The 26496-nt window shown below is 45.5% G+C and overlaps 2 protein-coding genes across 5 annotated transcripts in view; one reads left to right on the forward strand and one right to left on the reverse strand.

The window, feature by feature from the left end:
- Positions 1 to 351: 351 nt before the first annotated feature.
- rps6 (ribosomal protein S6) lies at positions 352 to 12011 on the reverse strand. The gene is made up of 6 exons (XM_072590164.1): positions 11844 to 12011; positions 11330 to 11461; positions 7773 to 7983; positions 3991 to 4137; positions 2110 to 2267; positions 352 to 489 (listed from the first exon to the last, which is right to left on the reverse strand). Exons 1-6 carry the CDS (start codon positions 11847 to 11849, stop codon positions 394 to 396), a joined length of 750 nt encoding a protein of 249 aa, XP_072446265.1. The 5' UTR covers positions 11850 to 12011; the 3' UTR covers positions 352 to 393.
- Positions 12012 to 13913: 1902 nt separating this feature from the next.
- Positions 13914 to 26496, forward strand: part of acer2 (alkaline ceramidase 2) — a 72186-nt gene continuing 59603 nt past the window's right edge. Inside the window, exons 1-3 of one of the 4 annotated variants that reach the window (XM_072590167.1) lie at positions 20612 to 20942; positions 21037 to 21155; positions 24515 to 24619. Coding sequence is in view for 1 of the 4 variants with exons in the window: in XM_072590165.1 (XP_072446266.1) it covers positions 24929 to 25030 (102 nt within the window). In the remaining 3 variants the exon portion in view is untranslated. The other 3 variants (XM_072590168.1, XM_072590166.1, XM_072590165.1) reach the window with 3 other exon arrangements.

A 26496-nucleotide genomic window follows, 5' to 3' on the forward strand; every position in this document is an offset into this window, starting at 1 on the left:
TTAGCCATTTCTATGAAATCTCCCAGTCTAATTTTTCTGAACTTTAGCATTGTAAGGAATTGAATCGTATCGAATCTAAAATAAACAGCCTAACCATTTCAACTTCTCCTCATCCCACATTCCCACCAAACCAGCCCGCTAAACCTTTGCTGCACTCACTCTAGAACAACAACACCTTCACACGAATAAGATGCACAGTGGCTCAGTGGTTAGCACTGCTGCCTCATAGCAGCAGGGATCCAGGTTCGATTCCATTCTTGGGCAACTTTGTGGAATTGGCATTTGCCCTGTGTCTGTGCAGGTTTCCTCCGGTATTTATACCTTTGAGATGTAAATAATGAATGCAGGGCATTTCAACAAAATCTCTTTATTTTGCCTATCCCACCAATATTTTTATTTTTGGCTAGATTCCGATTTTGATGTGGAGGCCCTCAATGAAGAAAGACGACGTCTCTTTGCAATCTGTTCCTGACGTTTCTCCTTAGCTTCCTGCAAATAAATTCAAAAAGGTCTGATTAATACAATGCTTCTAATGCAGCTTACCCAATATTATCACTGTTTACTGTGGAACACAGGAATTAGGAAAGGCAGTAGGCAATTCAGCCCTTGGAGCCCACTCTACCATTTAACATGATCACTGCTGATCTTATCCTGGTCTCAGCTCCACTCTCCTGCCTGTTCCTCATCGCCCTTTATCCCCCTTTTCATCAGAAACATATCAATTTCTTTCTTGAATCTGTTGATTGAGTCTGCCTCCACTGCACTCTGGGGCAACGAGTTCCATCCAGATTCACAACCCTCCGAGAAGTGGTTTCTCTTCACCCCAGTTTTGAAGCTACCCCCCTCTCAATCTGTATCTATAACCTCCTGCTCGAGACTGTCCTACATAGGGGACATCTGTCTAATGTCCACCTCACCAACCCCCTTTTGCAGTTTATATTCCTCAATCAGATTCCCCTTCCTTCTTTTGAACTCCACTAAGTACAAATCCAAGCTGTTCAATCCCTCCTTGTAAGACTGCCCTTCTATCCCTAGAATCCACCTGGGGAACCCCTCCCACCATATCCTTCCTCAAGTAAGGAGACCAAAACTAAACACAATACTCCAGCTGTGGTCTCACCAATGCCTTATATCACTGTAACAACAGTTATTTACTTCCATAATTCAGTCCTTTTGCTGTGAATACCAGGATCCCATTTGCTTTTTTAATTGGATACTTTCTGTAGCAAGTTCTCTTTCAGCATACTTTTAATTAGGGTCCGTAATGTAAAAGAACATCTTAGGGTGACACAGACACTGAATGCAAGAATAAGATGGTATCAAAAATGGGATATCGGGTGGAAAGGTCGGAAGCCTGAGAGGGAGAAAACTTTGTACAACAGTGTACACAATTGAGGGAATTTCGGGGATTAGGGTTAAAGGTGAGGAGCTTGGGGAATGGGAAAGCATGGCCAGTGTTTGAGAAAGCTTTTAGACAGGAGGCACTGTTCATGGTTTTAAACAGTCACAAGCTTTAAAGGTACACAATTGCAGAAACTTGCAATCAAGGTCAACAGGGCCTTGGTGTGAATGAACAGGTTGTGGTGAACATGGAGTACAAGCAGCAGAAGTTTGGATGAAATGAAGCTTACAGAATGTGGAGGAAAACATTAGGTTTGTGAAGATGACAAAGCTGTATGGATGGGGGAATATCAGCGTCCCAGTCAATCTAAACCCCACAGATGTCTGCATCCTGGGAGGGAAGGAGGGCGAGAGAGAGAGAGACACAGAGACAGAGAGGTCAGCGCCCCAGTCAATCAATCTAAACCCCACAGACGGGGCAACATCAACGTCCCAATCAATCTAAACCCCACAGATGTCTGCATCCTGGGAGGGAAGGAGGAAGGAGAGCGAGAGAGAGAGACACACAGAGACAGAGAGGTCAGCGCCCCAGTCAATCAATCTAAACCCCACAGAGGAGGATGGTAGTGAATTGCAACTCTTTAGGTCTGAACGTTTCTATTCTCAAAGAAGCCATATACAGCTTTAACCAAAAAAAGTGCAAGTGATCCGCACTGACATAACTAAACACAGCAAACCAAGTATTCCCTGATAATATAAATAACTAACCTTCATCCTCTTGGCCAGAAGCTTGGCATATTCAGCTGCAGCTTCCTTGTTCTTCTGAGTACGATGTTTCTTCAGGGCAATGCGTCTCCGCCTGTGTTGCAGAACTCGGGGTGTTACGAGACGCTGAATTTTGGGAGCTTTGGTTCTCGGCTTCTTACCTGGGAGTTGCAGATAAAATGCCAGACAAACGTACAAAATTAAAACTTAAGCAGCCTCAGCTGGCTTGATTAACTGACTTTAAATTCCATCATCTGCAACGGTGGGATTAGAGGACACGTCATCAATTCACTCTTGTCGGCTAGAATATGCAACACTAACTTCTGCACAAGTGCTGCCATCCAGGTAAACATAACCTTTTAAAATGGAGTACTGCCTGACTGGAAACAAAGGTGGGTCAGCAAACAAAGGTGTAATGCTTTAACTGGGCTTGCAGCAAGTTAGGATTCAGACTGCATACTATCAGATGAGCTCAGGTTTGGAGGTTGGAGAGATCACTGAAATGGGGGGAAACAGAACTGGGGAGGGGTTTCAGCAGCAGTAAAAACTGAAGCAGAGCTGAAGTTGGGGAACTTAACAGAAGGGGGAGCATACTGGAGACAGCAGTGATACAGAGTTGAGTGTTATCAGTATTAGCTTGCATGCAGAACAGCTGTTAATGAACAAAAACTAAAAGAACTGCGGATGCTGTAAATCGGAGTTACTGCAAAAGCTCAGCAGGTCTGGCAGCATCTGAGGAAGGGTCACCAGACCTGAAACATTAACTCTCGATTTCTCTGCACAGATGCTAGAAGACTTGCTGAGCTTCTCCAGCAACTTGTTTTTGTTGTGTTCACGAATTATGCTATCAAGGGGCTCCATGTCAATTACAAATAGAAAGGGGGGGGACAAACAAGTCTAGGGGCAAGGCCAGAAGTAATGACCTGGCAGCAGGAGGAATGCCATTTCTGACAATGCCTGAAGAAACAAGAATCAGATGGCTACAGGCCCATAATTCTAGGCAATGGAGAGGGATTATGTGGCCATTCAATATGCCAAAATCTGCAGAGAAACACAACAATGAAGAGTTTACCAGTCACGTCAAACAGAACGGAACTCCTCTGAGAGAGTCATGCAATTTTGGAACTCTTTGCTCCTAATGGAAGCAGGGGTGTTCAAACGATGTAAAGGCAGAGGTAGGTAGTCTCTTGTTAGACAAGGGAACCAAAGGTTATCGGGGTGGATGAGAATGTGAAACTTGAAACATCAACAAATTAGCCATGATTCTACTGGCGATTAAGCAGACCCAAGAAGCCAAATGATTTATTTCTGCTCTTATTTTATATTGCCATATGTAATGGTTAACTTTAACTACTGTGGCAGAATCCAAACTGGAAGAGTGTAAATACAAAGCTGCAGGAAAGAGAATTGCATTTAGCACCCATTTCCAATTAACCTTGAGAAAGTGATGAACCAGCATTTGAAAGAAGTGGGTGCTTTCAGAGGTTGGTTCAAATTTAATCACATCGTTCTAGACCCAGCATCATTCAGGTCATTCTGCTATAATACACGTTTTGTTAATGCAAATTCACTATTATGCGACTGATGATTTGGGGACACTGTTTCTAAAGCCCTATTTTTAAAAACAGTATATTGGTTCTAATGCGATTCGGGTCCCATTACTTCAAATGGTGCTACTTTACGCGATTTTCTTCCAATACAGAATTGCGTGAGAACAGAACTTCTGTGTTATAGCAGAACAGACTGTACAGGCCAGACTAGGTAAGGAGGCAAACTACTTCACCTCGAAGATTTTAACAGGTTTTATGGCAATCTTGTTGGGAGTTAGTTTGGAGAAATGGGGTAGGAATTTACTGTTCCAGAATTTTAGGAAAATGTACACACCTTCTTTGCTGAGAGGTCTCCTTACAACATACTGGCGTACATCATCTTCCTTGGACAGGTTGAACAGTTTACGGATTTTGCTCGCCCTTTTCGGTCCAAGACGGCGGGGCACAGTATTGTCTGTCAGTCCCGGGATGTCCTTTTCACCTACTCAGAAAGAGGATAGTCAGATTGTCATACAGTGGAACATCGATTATCCGAACATGATCACAAGGTCCCAATGCTTGGGTAAACCGTGTTATCCAGCATCGATTATCTGAACGTTCCATTATCCAAACAAAATACTCCCTGCCTGTGTCGTTTGGATAATCGAGGTTCCTCAGTATGGTTAAATCTATTTCTATACAGATGTGCAATGGTCCCCCTGCATTACTAGGCCAAACACTTAGTTTGTGCAGATACCTATTTCCCTCCTTTTCTTGTTAAGTCCCTCAATTTTTTTTTGCTGAAAGTTTTCCCATGTAATTGATTCCTCACGTTGTTTAAATCAGCAAATTTTCTGGAATAATGAATAATTCAAACTCAGAGACAAGCAGATATCACAATCAAAGCCTATCTACTACTGCAAATGTCCATGTTAACACAGCAACGGCATTTGTTACTGGATAGTAGACGGTAGTGGGATTCTGGTGACATTCTCTTAACCACAATGACAAATCACCTCACCAACGCCTTGAGACAAAACCAGGGACGACAGACTATTTACTCATGTCAGCCATTCATTCCCACGGGGAGTACAGTATATAATAAACTTTGCAGTAACACCTTCTGCAATGAGACTCTTACTTCATGCTGTTGGTTATAACATCAGCTGCAGTGATAAGAATTATGAACGCGATATAAAATATCATACAAACTACATCATTCTGCTAGCTGTCTGGCCAACGATGAAGAAATTACATGCTTCTAAACCAGAGACTGCCATCATATTATCTGATTCAAACACAGGCTGAACACATCTAATTTAACTGCACCAGCTGTCAAATCTTTTCATCACCAAGATTTCAAGGCAGACTTCCATTACTGTACTCGTAAGTATGAGCTGAACTCAGGTAAGCTGTGATGAACTAGCTTTTGCATTTCGAAGCCAAAACCAAAAGCCCAAGTTCATGCTGCAGAGTAAAACCTAAGGCTGACAGCTGTAACCAATAAGGGGTGGTCAACCTGCCTTTCAAAAGTATGATGTGCACTCGTGGGATTACTATAGGGGGAAAATGTACAGAGAGTCAGGATGATACAATAAAGATAGAAATATTCTTGTAACCATAAATTCAAGAACATAGGCCATAACACCAATGTCAGGGAGACCTCTTCAATATTATATCCCAAAGCACAAGAGCTTGGATAAGACAGCAGTATTCAAACTTTCAGCTTTGGACAAAGGGGAGAAAAGTAAGAGGAAATGACGAAAAAGGAAGGTGGTCTGATGGAAAATATATTACAACTGTAGTGTTAAAATAGTGCCCATCACTTTAAAATATCTAAATGGCGAGGTGATGCAATAACAATAATGCAAAAAATGGCTGAAGTTCACAAAACATTTTTCAAGTCCACCATTTTATCAAACCAAGTCCAGTTTGTTAGGAGAAAGGGAGGACTGCAGATGTTGGACATCAGGAGTTGAGAGTGTGGCGCTGGAAAAGCACAGCAGGTCAGGCAGCATCTGACGAGCAGGAGAATCAACGTTTCGGGCATATGCCCTTCACCAGGCCTCCACTACTGAAGGGCTTTTGGCCAAAACGTTGATTCTCCTGATCAGATGCTGCCTGACCTACTGTGCTTTTTCAGCGCCACACTCTCAACTCACTCCAGTTTGTTAGACTTCTCCCATTTTTAATTGGATTTTCCCCCATAGGGTACCTTTAGGATAAATTTAATTGCCGATTCTCTGGGAGAACTTTAATTAATACGCACTTATTTGTAGACCAAGACAACTTGCCTGCACTTATACGGGAAGCAAACAATTTTAATGCCGTTGTTTTATATCAGCTGTCGTGAATGGCAGGTAAACCATGATTTGTGAATTTTTAGTTACAGACCGCTAATATGACTACTGTACTTGTGACAGAACCATCATACCCAATGTAGCACAATTAGGAGAGACAGAAGTGGTCATACAAATGTACAGTAGAACCCTTGTACCCGCGGATTCTGTTTCCAGTTTCGGTTATCCGCAGTTTACCACGGCCTGGAAATATCACATGGAACACTCCACAAATAATTCCAGGGGCTGCCGGGAAGGTAAGTTTCCCATTGAAATGATAAGGTTCGCTACTATCCGCAGTTTCAGGCATCCACGGTAGATCTTGCAACATATCACTTGTGGATATGGAGGGGGGGACACCTGTAATTAATTTCTCAGTCCTGGATATCAGCACACATCACATAAAACCTTTAAAAGGACTTGGGTTATATCACTAACAACCAACCTGTTAACAAGATAGTTACGCAAGTTACAAAGAACACAATTCAGAAGTAGCCATGCCAGACTTGAAACATCAATGTCTCTCTCTCTCTCCTCATAAGCTGCCAGACCTGCTGAGTTTCTATAGTGTTTTGTTTATATTGCACAGAACCCAAGGACTTGCAGAAAGGCCTGATCTACAAGAATCAGAAAGACCACAATATTACCACAGCAATTTTCTGTTTACACACTTTTGAATCAGTTCATTGGGAAGGCTAGTTGGAACAAGAGAAACCATATCAACAATTTCAAAAACAATTGTCCAAAATTTGAAAGACAGTGTAAGTTTTTCAATTTTTAATTAAAAGGCACTTATCTTAGCAGCCCAAAGCCCAAAGACATATTAGCCAACAAAATGTACCCAGCATGGAAAAAGAACTTTGATGCAACACGTCCATGCCCACCAGATATCCTAAATAAAGCCAGTCCCATTTGCCAGCACTCGGCCCATATTCCTCTAAACCCTTCCTATTCAAATATCCATCCAGATGCTTTTTAAATCTTGTAATTGTACCAGCCTCCACCACTTCCTCTGGCAGCTCAGTCCATACATGTACCACCCTCTGTGTGAAAAAGGTGCCCCTCAGGTCGCTTTTAAATCTTTCCCCTCTCACCCTAAACCTATGCTCTCTAGTTCTGGACTCCTCGACCCCAGGGAAAAGACTGTCGATTTATCCTATCCATGTCACTCATAATTTTGTAAACCTCTATTAAGGTCATCGCTCAGCCTCTGGTGCTCCAGGGAAAACAGCCCCAGCCTATCCAACCTCTCCCTATAGCTCAAACCCTCTATCCCTGGCAACACCCGTCTAAAACATATTGAAGGATATGTCAGAAAATATGAATAAATATTGAACCAACTAATGGAACAAGATAGATCAAAGCTTAAAGGAGTTTCCACATTAAAATAAAAAAAAGAGACATCACATAAGTGTCAATGACAAATTTCTCAAAATGCAACCACATATAGCAGGGTTACAAGAAAGATTTTGTGCCCGTCTTTTCCTCTCCCTGAACTAATCTCAGCATCATTGCCCCTGACTGAGATCACCGATTCCACTGCATCAAAGTGACAATCACCTAGTCAGTTATGGCTTATTATACAACTTGAATTGCATGACATTGGTGGGGAAGTGAGATCTTAGCTGAACTAACACATCATACAGAATGTGAAAAGGATCAAGCTGTGAGATAACTATTTTAGCAAGTTCCAAAATTTTTTATTGTATGTGGTATATATAAGTTTAGGGAGAAAATTCATTATTCACAATCACAGCAAAACCTTCTCAATCCTTAGTACTAACTGACTTTCACTCACCTTTCTTAATAATAACTAAGTTCAGGACACTCAGGTTGGCATCAACAATGCACCCACGGACAGATTTCCGTTTGCGTTCGCCAGATCTCCTCGGACGATAGCAGGAGTGCCCCTTGCTGAGTAGCAGACGGACACGGCCGTTAGTCAAGACGCCCTGTTTCATGGGGAATCCCTGCTTATCGTTGCCACCACTGATGCGCACAACATATCCCTGGAATAAAAAAATTTCCAACTTAAATCAAGAATCAACTTTGGCAGCACCCTTCACACCCACAGAGCATTCAAAAGCACTTCACAATCAATAAAATCCCTTTGAAATGCAGTCAGTTTTGGAAACAGCAAGGACCCACAAACATATGAATGACTTATTCAGTAATGTTTGTTGAGGTATAAATATTAGTCAGAACCCAGGGGACACCTAAACTGCTTAAAAATTCAAGGGAGCATTAGGTCCACCTGAGGGCAGCAGAAATGCTTTCATCCTCAATCCAATCTCTTCCCATCATTGTGAAGGGTTCTCTCCAAGTATTGTCACTCACTTTTAAATACACTATCATCTCCTTTTAAAAACACAGCCAGTGACCCTCTCTAAGCTCTCAAACTACCATACCATCTTTAAGCTCCCTTTCTTTTCAAGTCCTCAGACATGCTGTCACTTTGTAGATCTTTTCCCATCTCGTACAGAAGAACTTCATCTTTGAATCAAGTATTCCATCCCCCCCCCACCCCCACAACAATTTTCGCTTGTTACAATGATAACCCTTAAAAGGCTGATGCTAGGTGGACTTTAGTGATGATAATGCCATTGAATGATGGGGAGATGCTGCTCTTTACACAGCAGTGGCATGGTGCAATTGTTACCTGCCACTTGTCAGGTCAAATCTGGATGATGTCTCAATTTTGCTGAACATATGCACAGACTGCTTCAGCATCTGAAGAGTTGTGAATGGTTCTGAATATTGTGAAATCAGTAAGCACACCCATTTTTGACATTATGATGGAATGAAAGTTATCAATGAAGCAGCTAAAGTTTGCTTACAGGCAACCTGTCTCCTATTCTCCACTGCTGTTACATTACCAGATGACTTATCCAAGATTGGATGAATAGAAACTTTCTATCCAACACCAGGAAGTCAGAGCTATTGTTTTTTTCTATTCCTTTTATTAGCAAGTCTGTAAGCAATCTTGGTGTGATCCTGAGATGAATTTCTGGCATCATTTATGAGCCATCTCAAAGACTCTTTATTCTGAACTCTACTTTTGCTCCATAATGCATTCGGACAGGTACATGAATAGGAAAGGTTTAGAGGGATATAGGCCAAGTGCAAGCAAGTGGGACCAGTTTAGTTTGGGAAACTTATTGGTGTGGACAAATGGGACCAAAGGGTCTGTATCCATGCTGTATGGCTGTCTCAGCTCATCCAAACATGAAACATGCTTCTGTTACCTTTGCTCTGGTCTCACAGATTCTACCCTATACAACCTGAATCTTCCGAAACTCTGCTGCCGGAGTGTTAGCTTGTACCAAGTCCCTTCCTTTGTCACCCTATGTTGACGAATTAAAGCGGGCTGAGCAATATTTTAAAATTCTCACAGTTGTTTTCAAATCTGTGCCATGGTCTAACCTCTCTGTATCTCAAACCCCTCCCCCCACAACCCCGTGACATGTTGTTTTTCTAAATCTTAATCATTCCAGTCATAAATACTCCACCAGCAGCAGCCATCCCTTCAATGCCGAGACAAGCGGTGAAGATCCCTTCTCACCTCACCTTCCTCCTTTAAGACTGTATACCACTTTGACCAAGCGTTTGTTCACCTGACCCACTACCTTAAGTGGCTCTATCAAAGCTTGTTTCATATGGCCCCACCAAGGATCTTCAAATGTTCCAATATGCTAAAGTCATATCAATAACCAATTTGAAATTTGTTGACACTGCTACATTGTCACAGCATTAAGTGCCAGTAGAGATTACCTGAAACCTCTGTAGATGAACTTGAGCCAACAACTTTCTTAATCAGAGATAAATTAACTGAAGAAAGTGAGGACTGAGATGCTGGAGAGAGAATGTAGTGCTGGAGAAGCACAGCAGGTCAGGCAGGCAGCATCAATGTTTCGGGCATAAGCCTTTCATCAGGAATGAGGCCTGTGGGCTGGGGTGGTGGTGGCGGCGGCAGGAAGGTAGCTGAGAATGCAAAAGGTAACCCCTCTCAGCCCCTGGCCCACAGGCCTCTTGAAGGGCTTATGCCCGAAACATTGATTCGCCTACTCCTCAGATAAATTAACTGAACTCTGCTTATGTATAGTTACATAGACACAATGCTAAAATATTCCAGTGCCTCTCCTGGTCTCAAGATACATGACAGAATTACCGTTGTTTTGCCTTCTTCTTCATTAAAGTAGTACATTGCAGAAAATTCAAACGTACCCCATAAGATGCAAAAGCAATAACATACTTATACCTCACCAAACAGATTTATGCTGAGCATAGGGACTGAGATTCCCTACAAAGCAGACTTCCAGCCTTACAGCAAGCATAAAGACAGCTGGACAAAGACTATGTTGTGAAAGCATGACCATTCAGGACCAGAAATCATGGGAAAGAATATCACCTTTTCATTGTTGTAAATCCTGACAAATTTAAAACTATACATTAGTCACCGCAGAACAGAATGTCAAAATTACACAAAACATGCTTTAGGCTGAGGGGTGACCTTATAGAAGTTTATAAAATTATGAGGGACATTGATAGAGTGAATAGACAAGGTCTTTCCCCTGGCGCAGGGTGGAGTCCAGAACCAGAGGGCATAGGTTTAGGGTGAGAGGGGAAAAATTTAAAAGGGACCTAAGGGGCAACTTCTACATGCAGAGGGAAGGTGGTGAGTGTATGGAATGAGCTGCCAAAGTGGCAAAGGCTGGTACAATTACAACATTTAAAAGGCAAGTGCTGGCAAATGGGACTAGATTAGGTTAGGATATCTGGTCAGCAAGGATGAATTGGACCAAAGGATCTGTTTCCTTGCTTTTCTATGACAGTACGCTATCCAAGCATGTCACTCCAAAAGACCATGAAGTGGAAAAGTTGTCATCTCACCTCCAATGTTATCTGGGTAGCATGGTTACTCAGTGGTTCGCATTGCTGCCTCACAGCACCAGAGATCTGGGTTCAATTCCAGCCTCAGATGACTGTATATGTGGGGTGCGCACATTCTCCCCACATCTGCATGAGTTTCCTCCCACAATCCAAAGACGTGCAGGTTAGGTGGACTGGCCATGGCAAACGCCTGGTTACAAGGACAGGCTAGGGGGCGTGGGTCTGAGTGGGATGCCCTTCAGTGGGTCGGTGTGGACTCGGTGGGCTGAATGGCCTTCTTCAACACCGCAGGGACTCTGTGGTAGGTTTGGAGGCAGAAAGGCTTGAAAGGGACACCTGCTTCGAAAGGCTTCGATACACAAGGTGCCCACACAGGACGGTTTGCCCACCTGGGTGATGTGTTAATGAAAACAATAAACACATTGAGTTCACAGGAAACAGACCCAATAGTTTACAATAGCTCACCTTCCATTCGTCTCCAAGACAGTCCGCAGCGACCTCGGTGGCCATGCGTTTCTCATAGAAAGTCCGCAGCTTGCGCTCATCGTCCACTTCGATAAGTTTCTGGCAGCCAGTGGCTGGGAAGGAGATGTTGAGCTGGAAAAGTGAGAACACTCGCTTTAATCTGGGGGGGAAACGTGGCCGTGGACAAGACACCCGCCGTCCCCTGAGCTTCAGTCTCCGGGCTCTCCTCCCTCCACTCGCGGCGAGTCCCTCAGCCCAAGCCCACCCCGACCTTCCCCCAGAGCCAGCACCTCCTCCTGAGCGAGGCCTGCGGCCGCCTGGCGCATCCCGCTCCCGAGCCAAAGGCGCAGGCCCCATCTCAATCCGGCGCCATCGGGTACAAGGACAGCCGGCAAGGACTGGCTCAGGGCCCGGGCCGGCTGCACGGAGGCTGGGGCTGTAAGGGGAGCCGGTATTGCGAGGCAGGAGAGCGGCCGATGGCCGGCAGCGAGCTCGGGGCCCTCCCCCGACTCACCTTCATAGCGGATCAGCAGCGATCACTCCACCACCGCCCGGGGAAAGAGACCGGATATCCGGCTCCGCGGAGCCTCATCCCCGGCTGATGTCGCGAGAACGGGCAGCGCGCGAGGAGGGGGGAGCGCGCAGGGGGCGCGAGCAGGGAGAGGGGGGAGCGCGCGCGGGGTGGGGTGGGGTGGGGAGGGGAGCGCGCGCAGGGTGGGGTGGGGAGGGGAGCGCGCGCAGGGTGGGGTGGGGAGGGGAGCGCGCGCAGGGTGGGGTGGGGAGGGGAGCGCGCGCAGGGTGGGGTGGGGAGGGGAGCGCGCGCAGGGTGGGGTGGGGAGGGGAGCGCGCGCAGGGTGGGGTGGGGAGGGGAGCGCGCGCGGGGTGGGGAGGGGAGCGCGCGCGGGGTGGGGAGGGGAGCGCGCGCGGGGTGGGGAGGGGAGGGGAGCGCGCGCGGGGTGGGGAGGGGAGGGGAGCGCGCGCGGGGTGGGGAGGGGAGGGGAGCGCGCGCGGGGTGGGGGGGGAGCGCGCGCGCGCGCGCGCGCGCAAGGGCGTGGAGAGAGGGGGAGAGGGGGGCAAAGAGAGGGGTGGCGAGGAGAAGGGGCGAGGGGGGCGATGGGAGAATGGGGGTGAGGAGGGGGAGGCGAGGAGAGGGGGTCGAAGAGTGGGGGGCAAGGAGAGGGCGGCGGGTGGGGGGAAAGGAGCGGGGGGGCGAGTGGGGGCTGAGGGAAGGGGTAGGCGAGGAGAGGGGGCAAGTAGAGAGGGGGGTGCGAGGAGGGGGAGGCAAGGAGAGGGGGGTGACGAGAGAGGGGGCGGCGAGGAGAAAGGGGCTCGAGGAGAGAGGGTGTGGGAAGTGGGGCGGGGTGAGGGGGAGGTGAGGCGAGGGGAGAGGGGGTGTGAGTAGAGAGGGGTGTGGCGAGGAGAGGGGTGTCGAGAGGGGGACAAGGAGGGGGCAGCGGGGGGGCGTGGTGCGGGGGTTGAGGGGAGGGGGTCGACGACAGAGGGGCGAGTAGAGGGGGGTGCAAAGAGGGGGAGGCGGGGGGTGAGGGGAGGAGGTCGAGGACAGAGGGGGGGCAAGGAGAGGGGGGTGCGAGGAGAGGAGGGGTGAGGGGGGGCGGGGAGAGAGGGGGCGAGGAGAGGGGGGTGAGGGGGTGCGGGGGGGGGCGAGAGGAGGTGGGCGTGGACAGAGGGGGGTGAGTAGAGAGGGGGGCGCAAGGAGGGGGGAGGCAGAGAGGGGGGACGAGGAGAAAGGGGGGGTGGGGGGCTGGGAGAGGGAAGGCGAGGAGAGGGGGGTGAGGAGAGGGGGCGTGAGAGGAACGGGGGAGAGGGGAGGTGCAGGGAAAGGGGGTGCGAGGAGAGAGGGTGGCCGAGGAGAGGGGTGGGCAAGGAGAGAGGGCGGCGAGGATAGAGGGGTCGAGGAGAGGGGGGGCGAGAGCAGGGGATGGGGCAAGAGGAGAGGTGGGGGCGAGGAGAGGTGGGGGCAAGGAGAGGGGGGGCAGGGAGAGATGGGGTGCGAGGAGAGGGGGGGGGAGCGAGGAGAAAGGGGGGGTGAGAGATGCGGGGCGGGCGAGGAGAGGGTGGTGCGGGGGGGGGCGGGGAGAGGGGGTTTTGGGGAGAGGCGGTGCGAGGAGGGGGGGGCGAGGAGCGTGGGGGTGAGGGGGGGTGAGAGGAGGGGGGTGTGGGCGAGAGGAGAGAGGGGGGCGAGGAGAGAGGGGGACAAGGGGGGGTGCGAGAAGAGGGGGGGTGAGGAGAGAGGGGGCGACGAGAGGGGGGTGAAGAGAGGGAGGGGACGAGGAGAGGGGGGCGAGGAGAGAGGGAGGGGGTGGAGAGGGAGGGGCAGGGGGCGAGGAGTTGGTGCGAGGAGGGGAGTGAGGGGAGGGGGTGAGGAGAGAGGGAGGGTGCGGAGAGAGAGGGGGCGAAGGGGGGGGGTCGAGGAGGAGGTCGAGGAGAGAGGGTGGCGAGGAGAGAGGGGGGCGAGAGGGGGAACACCGATTTCTTCCCACAAGCCAAAGATGTGCAGGTCAGGTGAATTGGCCACGCTAAATGGTTTATAGTGTTAGGTGCATTAGTTAGAGGGAAATGGGTCTGGGTGGGTTACTCTTCGGAGGGTCAGTGTGGATCTGTTGGGCCGAAGGGCCTGTTTCCACACTATAGGGAATCTATTCTAATCTAAACCAATACTTCCTCAATACTTGTAAACCTTGTAAGTATTCTGAATTGCTCTTCTTTTACCATATCTTTCACAAATTATATGCCTGTTGATGACTTTTAACTTTCATGTTAACTGCCAGTCCCTTTTCATACTCATCCCACTTCACTTAACAGCTACAATTCCACAGCCTGGCTATTTCAGTGCTTTCCAGGTCAATCCCCAGTCTTCCCACCCTCTGTAAACCCAAGTTCATCTGTGCTATTCATTTGGTTTTTAATCCACTTTGATCCTCCTGGATTCATACTGAGTTTTTGTTGTATCGTGCTGCTCTGGGAACCAGTGTTGATTTGTGCAGAGTGTTGATGTATGAGTACTTGGAATGAGTTAGGATGCAGGCAGCAAAGTTTTAACTTACCTCAGATTTAGAACTCAGCTATAATTGGGTAGGGCATTGGTGAGACCACACTGAAGGTACAAGGTACAATTTCGGTCTCCTTTAAGGACAGATAGGACCAGTTCCAATACCATACAACACAGATGGCCTCCTTCTTCAAAGACCGCAATTTCCCCCCAGACGTGATCAACGCTGCTCCTCCACTTCCCGCACCTCCGTCCTTGAGCCCCGTCCCTCCAACCGCCACCAGGACAGAACCCCACTGGTCCTCACCTACCACCCCACCAACCTCCATATACATCGTATCATCCGTCGTCATTTCCGCCACCTCCAAACAGACCCCACCACCAGGGATATATTTCCCTCCCCTCCCCTATCAGTGTTCTGAAAAGACCACTCCCTCCGTGACTCCCTCATCAGGTCCACAATCCCCACCAACCCAACCTCCACTCCCGGCACCTTCCCCTGCAACAGCAAGAAATGCAAAACTTGCGCCCACACCTCCCCCCTTACTTCCCTCCAAGGCCCCAAGGGATCCTTCCATATCCGCCACAAATTCACCTGCACCTCCACACACATCGTTTACTGCATCCGCTGCACCCGATGTGGCCTCCTCTATATTGGGGAGACAGGCCGCCTACTTGCGGAATGTTTCAGAGAACACCTCTGGGACACCCAGACCAACCAACCCAACCACCCCGTAGCCCAACACTTCAACTCCCCCTCCCACTCCACCAAGGACATGCAGGTCCTTGGACTCCTCCATCACCAGACCATAGCAACACGATGTTTGGAGGAAGAGCGCCTCATCTTCCGCCTGGGAACCCTCCAACCACAAGGGATGAACTCAGATTTCTCCAGTTTCCTCATTTCCCCTCCCCCCACCTTGTCTCAGTCAAATCCCTCAAACTCAGTACCACCTTCCTAACCTGCAACCTTCTTCCTGACCTCTCCACCCCCACCCCCACTCCGGCCTATCACCCTCACCTTGACCTCCTTCCACCTTTCGCATTTCCAATGCCCCTCCCCCAAGTCCCTCCTCCCTACCTTTTATCTTAGCCTGCTGAACACACTTTCCTCATTCCTGAAGAATGGCTCATGCCTGAAACGTCGATTCTCCTGCTCCTTGGATGCTGCCTGACCTGCTGCGCTTTTCCAGCAACACATTTTCAGCTTTAAGGACAGATATACTTGCATTGGAAGCAGTTAGGATAAAAGCTGAGTTTGATGGATTTTTGGAGAAAGGACTGCAGATGCTGGAGATCATAGTGGAAAAGTGTAGCACTGGAAAAGCACAGCAGGTCAGGCAGCATCTGAGGAGCAGGCCAGTTGACATTTTGGGCATAAGCCCTTCATCAGAAATGTCTAATGAAGAGCTTATACCCGAAAAGTGGAATCTCCTGTTCTTCAGGTGCTGCCTGGCCTGCTGTGCTTTTCCAGCACCACACTTTTTGACATTGGATTTTTGTTTGATAATTGAGACAATGGTTTCTAAGAACAGGAAGGAAAGTGGAGTTAAGCCACAATCAGATGATCCATAACCTTATTGAATCACACAGCAGATTTTATGGGCTTACATCTGGCCAACTTGTGCTCCTATTTCTCACGATCCAAGGCCTTACCTGTCAAAGATGGTGCAATATTTGTTTAGAAGCTCATCACAGAACAAAGTCCTTTCTCTTGTCCTCATTTCCTGGGGTTGGACCATTGATTTCTGTTATATTGGTGCAAGCTTATGGGGTAAAGTACAACAGTGGTCTGCATTTCCAGGAGATGACTGACCAGGAGAATCTCTTGATCTTAATGCCTGCCATCAGTTATATTGGAAGGACTTACAAGCTGATAATCAACCTGTTTGGCCACATTACAAACACACCTTCAGTGGCTACCAAGTTTTGGTGTGGGACTTAAAACTTTTGGTGTACAGGTATGGACACTACCACTGCATCAGTGAGACTTCCTAATGTGTTGGAGTCCTGTAACGTGTAATTCAGATCAACAGGTATCAACAGAGATACTGCTCTGAATGGGCTTCCTCCGATTCTTGTTTGTCTAAGTGTATAAACATACCTCTTAATATTTATCCATTAACCAACTTCAGTAAATCAGGTTAATTGGCATTATCATTTGTTTGAACATTTGCACAAATTAGCTGCCATGATCCCTAAATTACAATACTGTAGGGAAGACACTTCAAAAAGAATGAATTGATTATAAAACAAAATGATTATGAAAGACACTATAAAATTGCAGGCTTTTCTCTTTATTTCCTTTCTGCCTTATTCTTCTTTCTCTTAAGTGTTTATCGAGCTTTTTCTGAAAACCATCATACAAGTCACCTTAATTGCTCCTTGTGGCAACCACCTTCACATTCTAATCACTCTCTAGGAAAACATTTTCCAGAGTTCCCCGTTGGATTTCTTAATGGTTTAATATGACAGCAACCTTGTCACTGGTCTGGTTTCAAGGATTGAACCATTGGTTAAGGAATGGGGTTTGGACTGGGACTAAAGACACTGGCTTTGTTTTTCTCAGTTTTTGATCAGGTGGAACTTCATCTAGTACTGGATGTCAAGATAAACTGTGTTAAATTAAAGATAGTGAAGGTGCTGAGAGAGGTGGCACTGATACTCATTTCAGATCCTGTATCTCGGACAGCATATCAGTGAGAAGTAAAAGAAAGTTATGGATTAATCCTTTGAAAACTCGAGTATGTGTAGTTCTTGATTATATATCTTGTACCAAAAATAAAAAGAAGGTGCTTGTTTTGCTCATTTTCAGTGCATTTGTCTGAAGGAGACAGATCAGTCATAGAATCCCAACAGTGAATAAAGAGGCCATTTGGTTCATCAAGTCTGCACTGACCTCCTGAAGAGCATCCCACCCAAACCTAGCCCCCACCCTATTCCCATAATACCACACATATTATGGCTAACCCACCTAACCTGCACATACCTGGACACTATAGTGTAATTTAGCATAGCCAATCCACCTAAACTGCACATCTTTGGACTCCCAAATTTAACTGAATCAGAATCTTAAGAGTGGAAAATCAAATCTGTGTCTCATCGCTTCATAGTACTTTGCGTACTTAAATATGTGTGTGTATATTTTTATTGAAGAAAGAAAATTTTTAAGATTTTTTACAAAATTACAAAAGTAATTGCCCATAGTGTCAGGTGAAGGGATAAATGTGGGGGAATGGGTCTGGGTGGGTTGCGCTTCAGCGGATCGGTGTGGACTTGTTGGGCCGAAGGGCCTGTTTCCACACTGTAAGTAATCTAATCTCTAATTCAAACAGTATAAACATCAATATAAAATTAAATAAATAAGAGAAAAACCCAACTAACTACCAGTCTATCCTACCAGCAACCAAAACATAAAATAGAATATCATACATTACTAGTAATAAACAACAAAATAATTAAATAACTATATACATGCTCAAAATAGATTTACATCAAGTTATAATAAAACCCGTATTTATACGAGATTCCTTCTTTTGTATATAATCTCGTATTTGGAAATACCGAGAAAGGTCCCTGTTAGGCAATCCAAACTTCTGGTGCAACTGCTCAAAGGATATCATAACCTCCCCATCGAACAGGTCTCCCAAACAGGAGATACCTCTGGAATTCCAAGTTTTAAATGTTGCATTTGTCACCCTTGGCTGAAATCCCAGTGCTCCCACTATAGGAGTATAATGGGAGGTTTTTTGCAGGTTACCCTCATCTTGACACATTATCCTCCAGGCTTTAATTGTATTTAATACAATAGGGTTTTTACAATAGTCCATAATAGCTCTCATCTTGTCCATAAATAAAAGATTGATGAGGGAACATTTTGCTTGGGAGGTCTCAATATCTAACCAGAATGATTGTGGGTCACAAGAGACCCAATCAGCTACATAGGATAATTAGGAACTCAATTGGTACCTCCTGAAATCTGGAAAGTCCAGTCTACCCTTGCTTGTGGGAGTTGCAGCTTTTCTAATTTGATAAGGGGCTGTCTATGATTCCAAATAAAGGAGCCGAGCCAGCCGTAGAGCTTATGTAACGCCTGTCTTGGCAGCATCATGGGGAGCATTCTCATTGGGTATAAAAGGTGAGGTAGAATATTCATTTTAATTAGGGCTACTCTGCCTAACCAGGATATTGGGAGATCTCCCCAACATTGAAGGTCCTGGCTTATTTTCTCTAATTGTGGGCGGCACGGTGGCACAGTGGTTAGCACTGCTGCCTCACAGCGCCTGAGACCCGGGTTCAATTCCCGCCTCAGGCGACTGACTGTGTGGAGTTTGCACATTCTCCCCGTGTCTGCGTGGGTTTCCTCCGGGTGCTCCGGTTTCCTCCCACAGTCCAAAAGATGTGCAGGCCAGGTGAATTGGCCATGCTAAATTGCCCATAGTGTTAGGCAAGGGGTAAATGTAGATGTAGAGGTATGGGTGGGTTACGCTTCGGCGGGGCGGTGTGGACTTGTTGGGCTGAAGGGCCTGTTTCCACACTGTAAGTAATCTAATCTAATCTAATCTAAAAAAAAGTGCACAAAATTAACTTTATACAGCTGTCCAAATACTGGGGTGATAAAAATACCTAGGTACAGAAAACCTTTTAGTCACCACCAAAAGGGAAGCAAGATCCATCCGGTAAATTGGATACACCGGCAAGACCTCCCAACGGCATGGCCTCAGATTTTGTAAAATTGATTTTATAGCCTGAGAACATACCAAATAAATTGATCACTTGGATTAGGTGGGATACAGTTATCAAAGGATCACTTAAGAAGAGGAGGACATCATCCGCATATAGAGTGATTTTATGTTTGCCCAATCCAACCCTTGGAGCCATTATGTTAGGGTCAATTCATATAGCTTCCACCAGTTGTTCAATCACTAGCGTAAATAATAATGGTGAAAGAGGACATCTCTGACGACATCCCCTGCCAACACTAAAGCTATCCGAACTTAAACCATTGGTGATCACTGCTGCTTTGGGATCATTATATAGTACTGAAACCCATTTAGTAAATGCCTCTCTGACATCAAACCTTTCCAGTGTATAAAAAAGATATGACTATTCTACCCGAACAAATGCCTTCTCTCCATCCAAGGAGATAGCTAAACCTGATATTGTTCCCTGTTGACAAGCTTGTATCATATTTAAGATCCTTCTAATATTATTAGTTGACCTGCGGCCCTTTATAAATCCCGTCTAGTCCTCTTTTATGATATATGGTAAGACCTTCTCCAATCTTAATGCTAACATTTTAGAGAGAATTTTGAAATCCATGTTTAGTAAGGAAATGGGTCTATATGATGAACTATCTTCTGGGGCCTTTCCTTTTTTAAGAATAAGAAAGATGTTTTCTTCTCTCAACAAAGGTGGGAGGCAGCCCTGACTGTATGAATAATTATACATATTTATGAGTGGCCCGGCCAGTTCTCCAATAAATCTTTTATAGAACTCAGCCTGGAATCCGTCTGGTCCAGGCGCTTTGTCACTCTGAAGCTGCCTAACTGCGTCGAGTACTTCCTGGGTTGTCAGGTGGGCATTCAAGATCGACACCTGCTCTGAGGTTAAGCCTGGAAAGGCCAAATTTTTAAAGAAGGATTCCATCTTCTCAATTCTATCCTCACAGTCCTGCGATTTATACAGTTCAAAATTAAACTTTCTAAAGGCTGTATTGACCTTTTTATGATCACAAGTCAAGGTACCAGCACTTTCTCTAATGATCATATTGGCTTGAGGAGCCTTTTTCTTTCTAGCAAGGTACGCTGGGAATCTGCCTGGCTTGTTGCCATATTCAAATAATCTCTGCTTTGTGAATAATATTTCCCTCTTTCCTGGAATTCAAAAGGGTATGGGGGCAAAAAAACATATCAATTCTGGTATGGCACTTGTGTGAGTTAGAGTAGAAAGTAAAGTCTCTACCCTGGGGGTGAAGGCACTTCCATACATCTACTAGCCCTAGCTCCTCATTCAGATCCGCCAGTTGTCTAGCTCTCAGAGATATACCCATTGTGCTCTTAGATATCCTATCTGTCTCTGGGTCTATAATACAGTTAAAATTTCCTCCTATAATTGTATGGCGGACTCCAAAAGCCATCAACTTAGAGAAGGTTTCTGTTACAAATTTAAAGGGATGCAGCGGGGGGTGGGCAATAGAATTCAACATTCCATATTCCTCTCCAAGTATTAGGGCTTTGATCAATATCTACCGGCTACATTCATCTTTTACCTGGCTTAACATTTGGAAAGGAAGATTCTTCTGAATAAGAATGGCTACTCCCCTACTTTTTGAACTGAAAGATGAGAAAAAAGCCTGATTAAATCTGCCCTGTTGTAGCTTTAAATGTTCTTTGTCAAGTAGATGTGTCTCCTGTAAGAGAGTTACATCAACCCTTTCTTTTTTGAGACTTGATAATATCTTTTTCCTTTTGATTGGTGAATTACTCCCCTTGACGTTCCAGGTGCACCACCTAAGTGAATAGCTTGCCATGACCGTCCAGGCAAGCCTGAGACCTCCCAGGAGGAAGAGCCCCACTCAGGAAATCTTGAATAAAGACTGTAGTAAATTCACAAATACAAAAATTCTTTAAAACATTTAAACCAACACAGTTAAAAGCTATTCCTAAGTAAAAAAAACACAAAACATATTTTAAAGGAGACTTTCTCTGTTGCTCGTGACCGAGATTGAATTCCACCTGGACCGGGACTCCTCAATAATGGCGTTGATCTTCTCTTGAAGTTTGGTGATCTCGGAGAGCAGGGGCGCCTCTGCAGGTAAGTTGGCCGAGCCGACCGCTGATGTCTCTGCTGCTGCGGGAGGGGGTGGGGGAGGGGACTTTGCCTGTTGCGAGCTGTGGGTGGTTTTGCCCTTAGTCATTTTAGAAACAACAACAAACTATCCAAGTTTGATGTAAAATGACTGACTACGCTGGGCAGAAGCTATTTTAAATTATTTAAAGGGTGTAGTAAAGGCGGGTGCCCCACTTTGCCTGAGTCTTAGGCAGAGGACTACAGACTCAGACTTGCTGGGTTACCGCCATCTTGAATCTCCATGTGTGTGTATTTATAATACCTCTTGCACAGCCTGGAAGTTATATAATAAAAGGTTTGGTTCCCTGACATGTATGCCTGAATCTTTTATCTTCAACATCCCTCCTTACCTTATCAGTGGTACAATTCTTTATTCTTTAAATACACATCTTCAGAGCATGTCATTTATTGTTTAACCTTCCTTTCTTTGAAACACTTGTGGTGGGCCTTTCTCTTGAACTATTATTTTCCATCCTCCCACATAAAGGTATTATTCATTATAGGGGTTTGATACAATGGAGTGACATAGCTCAGAAGTCATATAAAAGCCCAATTTATTTTTGTGAGACTGGAGCCACATACTCATAGTCATAGAGTCATACAGCATGGAAACAGACCCTTCGATCTAACCAGTCCATGCCAAACTGACTAGTCCCAATTGCCTGCTGTTGGCCCATATCCCTCCAACTTTCCTACCTTCCACACCTTTCCTATTCACGTAATTATCCAACTGTCTATTAAACATTGTAATTGAACCCACACCCACCATTTCCTCAGGATACGTGATCCACCCCATGTGTAAAAAATTTACCCAAGTCTTTTTTACATCTTTCTCTCACCTTAAAATGTCATTGTTAGTCTTGAAATCCTCTATCCTAGGGAAAAGACAACTACCACCAACTCAAGCTATACCCCTCATTATTTTATAAACTTCTATAAGGTCACCTCTCAACCACCTAAGCTCCAGTGAAAAAAAGTCCCAGCCTATACCTACATAAGGACGACAGGTTTTCTTCCCTAAAGATGATATGAGTGAACTAGTTAAGTTTTTATAACAGGCTGAGAACTTCATGGTTAACTACTGACACTGGTTTTTCAGGTCAGTTTTTTAAAGCTGTGTTTACATTATTAAACTATTATGGTGGTATTTGAACTCTCCTCTGGATTATGAGACTAAGAACATAACTATAACTCAATCCAGAACTTTGGACTAATAATATTTCTGTAGAATTACAACATGAAAATGATCATTCAACCCAGCCAGAATGTTTGATTTCTGATTGAGCAGTAGAATGGAATTCTGGGATGATGGTGACATTAGTTGTAATCCAACATGTCCACTGTGTTTGCATATGTTTTAATGCCTGTTCCTTGGATTTTTTTTATTCATTCATGTGATGTGGGTTTCGCTGGTTGGCCAGCATTTATTGCTTCTCCCTAGTTGACCTTGAGATGAGCTGCCTTCGTGAACTGCTGCTGTCCACGTGCTGGAGATGGACCCACAATGCTCTTAGTGTGGAAATTCCAGGATTTTGACCCAGCAACAGTAAAGGAATGGTGATATATTTCCAAATCAGGATATTGCTTGGAAGGGAATTTGAAGGTGGTGGTGTTCCCATGAATCTGCTGCCCTTGTCCTTCTAGATGGAAATGGTTGTGGTTTTGGAAGATGCTGTCTAAGGATTGTTGGTGAATTTCTGCAGTGAATCTTGTAGATTGTACACATTGCTGCTACTGAGTGTCAGTGGTGGAGGGAGTGGGTGCTTGTGGATGTGATGCCAATCAAGCTAGCTGCTTTCTCCAGGATGAATTCGAGCTTCTTGAGTTTTGTTGGAGTTGCATCCATCCAGGCAAGTGGGGAGTATTCCATCACATTCCTGACTTCTGCCTTGTAGGTGATGCTAAGAGTGTGGTGCTGGAAAAGCACAGCAGGTCAGGCAGCATCCAAGGAAGAGGAGAATCGACCTTCCAGGTAAAAGCCCTTCACCAAGAATTCCTGATGAAAGGCTTTTGCCCAAAACATCGATTCTCCTGCTCCTCAGATGCTGCCTGACTTGCTGTGCTTTTCCAGCATCACACTCTCGATTCTAATCTCCAGCATCTGCAGTCCTCACTTTTGCCTTGTAGATGATGAACAGGCTGTGTAGAATTAGGTGGTGAGTTACTTGCCACAGTTTTCCAAGCCTCTGATCTGCTGTTGCAGCCTCTGTGTTGATGTGGTGAGTCCAGTTGAGTTTAATGGTAAGCCCAGAATATTAATAGTGGAGGATTCAGTGATGTTAACATAATTGAACGCAAGAGGTTGGTGGTTAGATTGTCTCTTATTGGAGATAGTCATTCCCTGGCATTTATGTGGTATGAATGTGACTTGCAACATGGGCAGTGGAGGTGATTGATAAACTGTACAGCCTGCCTGTCTTCTGTGGGTTATATCTGCACCTGAGTTTCTCTGGAGAAGGAGCATGCAGTGTGAAGTGGGCCACTGGAGGCCTTTCACAACCATTGGGTAGAAGAGGCACTGCTGCTCAGTATTCCTATCCACAATCACATTTTAATTTAACTTATGTGAATTTAATTTGAACATTTAGTTTTTGTGACTGTGCCCCTTTAAGGGGATATCGCCTTTTGGTAACGTTAATTCTGTTCATTTGTAACAAATTTGCATCAAATCATATGCAAACAAAAAACAAGACTATGTTCAAGTGCCATTTGTAGTTTGCAGCTCACCACACCAGGTGTCATCCTAGTCCTCCTGTCTCTGTGCAGTAGCTTGTCCATTGCTCTGTGTGGGACCAAGGCTGGACGCCGGATTCCACCTGTAGGATTACTGAGGCTTTATGTAGATTTACTAAGGCCTTTCTGCTTAACACATCCGACAGCACTGTAAAAATATGTTTAAGACCTTAAGGTCTGTCCTTTGAAACTCGAAGATGCTGTTGTGCACACACTAACCACATCTACACAGTACCTAAACCAATGCAATCTCTTCATCATTCCCAGAACCACAAAACTGTACAACTCCTGACCTATGTTTTAATTTTCCTTTCAACTTTTCGTATCTTTTTTAAAAAGGCCAGTTGCCCGAATTTAATGTCAGGATTTGACCTGTGCGTTCACACCGTGGCGTTGAAAATCACCTCGATTTTCAAAGACTGTCTCAAGCTGATTAAGTGAAGCAAAATGGTCTTGAGGTCAGTCGCGGAAGATAGCCAGAGGAGATTAACGCAGGGAGAAGGGGGAAACCGGTGTGAAGGCTCGTGTTTAATGCTAATATCAGAATGTTGTATCGTTCAACATCTGCAATAGTGTTTTGTCCCTTTTAGGGGCGTGGGGAGAGGAAGGAGATAAGCAATTCCCGTCCCGACCCAGGAGCAGAGAGAGAGGCGACCCATTAGCCACGGGAGGCGAGCTGGTGACCCTGGGGGCTGGTGAGTAAAAGGTCCGCCTGAGGCAATTCAAGGACAGACGCCAACCGGCGGTAGTGTGATTCGTATGGAAAGGAAACCCGGGCTCAGGAAACTTAAAAAAAATAACTACTCTCACACGTTGGGACTATCCTGAGTGACACTGCAGGAAAAGGAGAGAGCAAGCTCATTTCTGAGCCTGCCCTTGTGCACAGAGGAGCTGGTGTAAACAGTGTCAAACTGCTGAAGCTGACTGAAAAAAAAATAAGAGGGAAGGAGACAGGTCTTTGGAGCTTTAACTGGAAACAAAGCTAGATTAATAAACTCAAAACCATGAGCCAATTTTGGAACCAATTGCAGGCTGGTAGTTCTGAAGTGGACTGGTGTGAGGAGAATTACATGATTGTCTCAAACATTGCTGAATTTTACAACACGGTTTGTAACAATTTTTAGTTTCTTTTGTAAGCAGGGTTTGTTGTATTGTATTGAGGCGAAGTGTTGTTTTTTTAAAAAAAATTCTAGGGCATCGAAGTGGTTGCCGACCGAGCAGCAGTCGCTGTAAACTTTTCTGGGAGAGATAAGCGGTTGGAGCAGGAAATTAACTGGAGTGGAACCTCTTGTTGTTCCGGACCGTGAGGCAGTTAGTGCCACACATTGTGCTGCTCCAGGCATTTGTGTAACAGGGCGAACCAGTACAATCCTTTGCCCTGGGCATTCTGAAGCATGTCCACAGTTGCTGCCGTTTTGATGCTTTTAAAATCCGTTGCATTTTTACAGAATTAGTCACAGTATGTAGCCGCCCCCCCATAGCCCAGAGTATGAATTGTTTTGCTTCGGTAAAGTACGTGCGGATGTGTTTAGTGAAGTTCCCAGCAGCAGCACAACTCTTAGCATCTGCCTCTGCGTCTAAAACATTCCAAGTTGTTATTTTAATTTTCCTATGCTAATACTGCCCTCCGATCCTTTTTTTAAAAAAAATTTATTTTCCAAAGTAATAAACTGCTACAATTTGAGTGAAATTCAGAGTTAAAGTCAGCAATATTATAGATGTTTCTGTACAGTATTGATGCCCTTTAGTTGTGATTCTGGGCAGTATTTCCAGGCTGTGTTTTCCCTAAAAAGTTAAAAATCACACAACACTAGGTTATAGTCGAACAGGTTTATTTGAAAGCACTAGCTTTCAGAGCACCTCTCCTTCATCAGGTGGTTGTGGAGAATAAGACCATAAGACGCAGAAAGATTACAGTGTCATGCAATTGAAATTACATATTGAACAAACCTAGATTGTTGTTATGTCTTTTATCTTTTAGAATGGGTTGCAGGTTTTGATTCATTAATATGTAAATCCCAGAACTTATTTTAAGTCACCTTCTCGAGATAACAAGGTTTTATAACAAAACCTGACAGCTCAGACAATGCATTAAAGGTGTTAGGTCAGAGTCTGTCCGTATCCCAATCGTGAGTCAGACTGGTTCTATTCCCAAAGTGGAATTCACGAAATATTACATGTATTGACGGCCTGCAGATTGTGCATTTTTTGAACAAAATAGAATGTATTTGCAAATATAACTCTGCAACTACAAATTCACCCTATAGATGTGTATGTGAGTGTGTGTGTGCGCGAGTGTGTGTGTGCATGAGAGAGAGTGAGTGTGTGCATGTGCGTGAGTGTGTGTGAGCGTGATGGAGTGTAAGCCTGTGAGAGGGTGTGTTGGGAGTGTTTGTATGTGTATGAGAATGAGTGTGTGTTTGAGAAAGAGTCTGTGTGTGTGTGTGTGTGTGTGTGTGTGTGAGAGAGAGAGAGATTATACTGTAGTGTAGCATGTAGCCAAGGTCCCGGTTGAGGCCATCCTCATGGGTACCTCAAGGCATCTCCGATCCACATCCTGAATTTCAGTGTG

This window comes from Chiloscyllium punctatum, chromosome 2 (genome assembly GCF_047496795.1).
Source record: "Chiloscyllium punctatum isolate Juve2018m chromosome 2, sChiPun1.3, whole genome shotgun sequence".
NCBI lineage: Eukaryota > Metazoa > Chordata > Chondrichthyes > Orectolobiformes > Hemiscylliidae > Chiloscyllium > Chiloscyllium punctatum.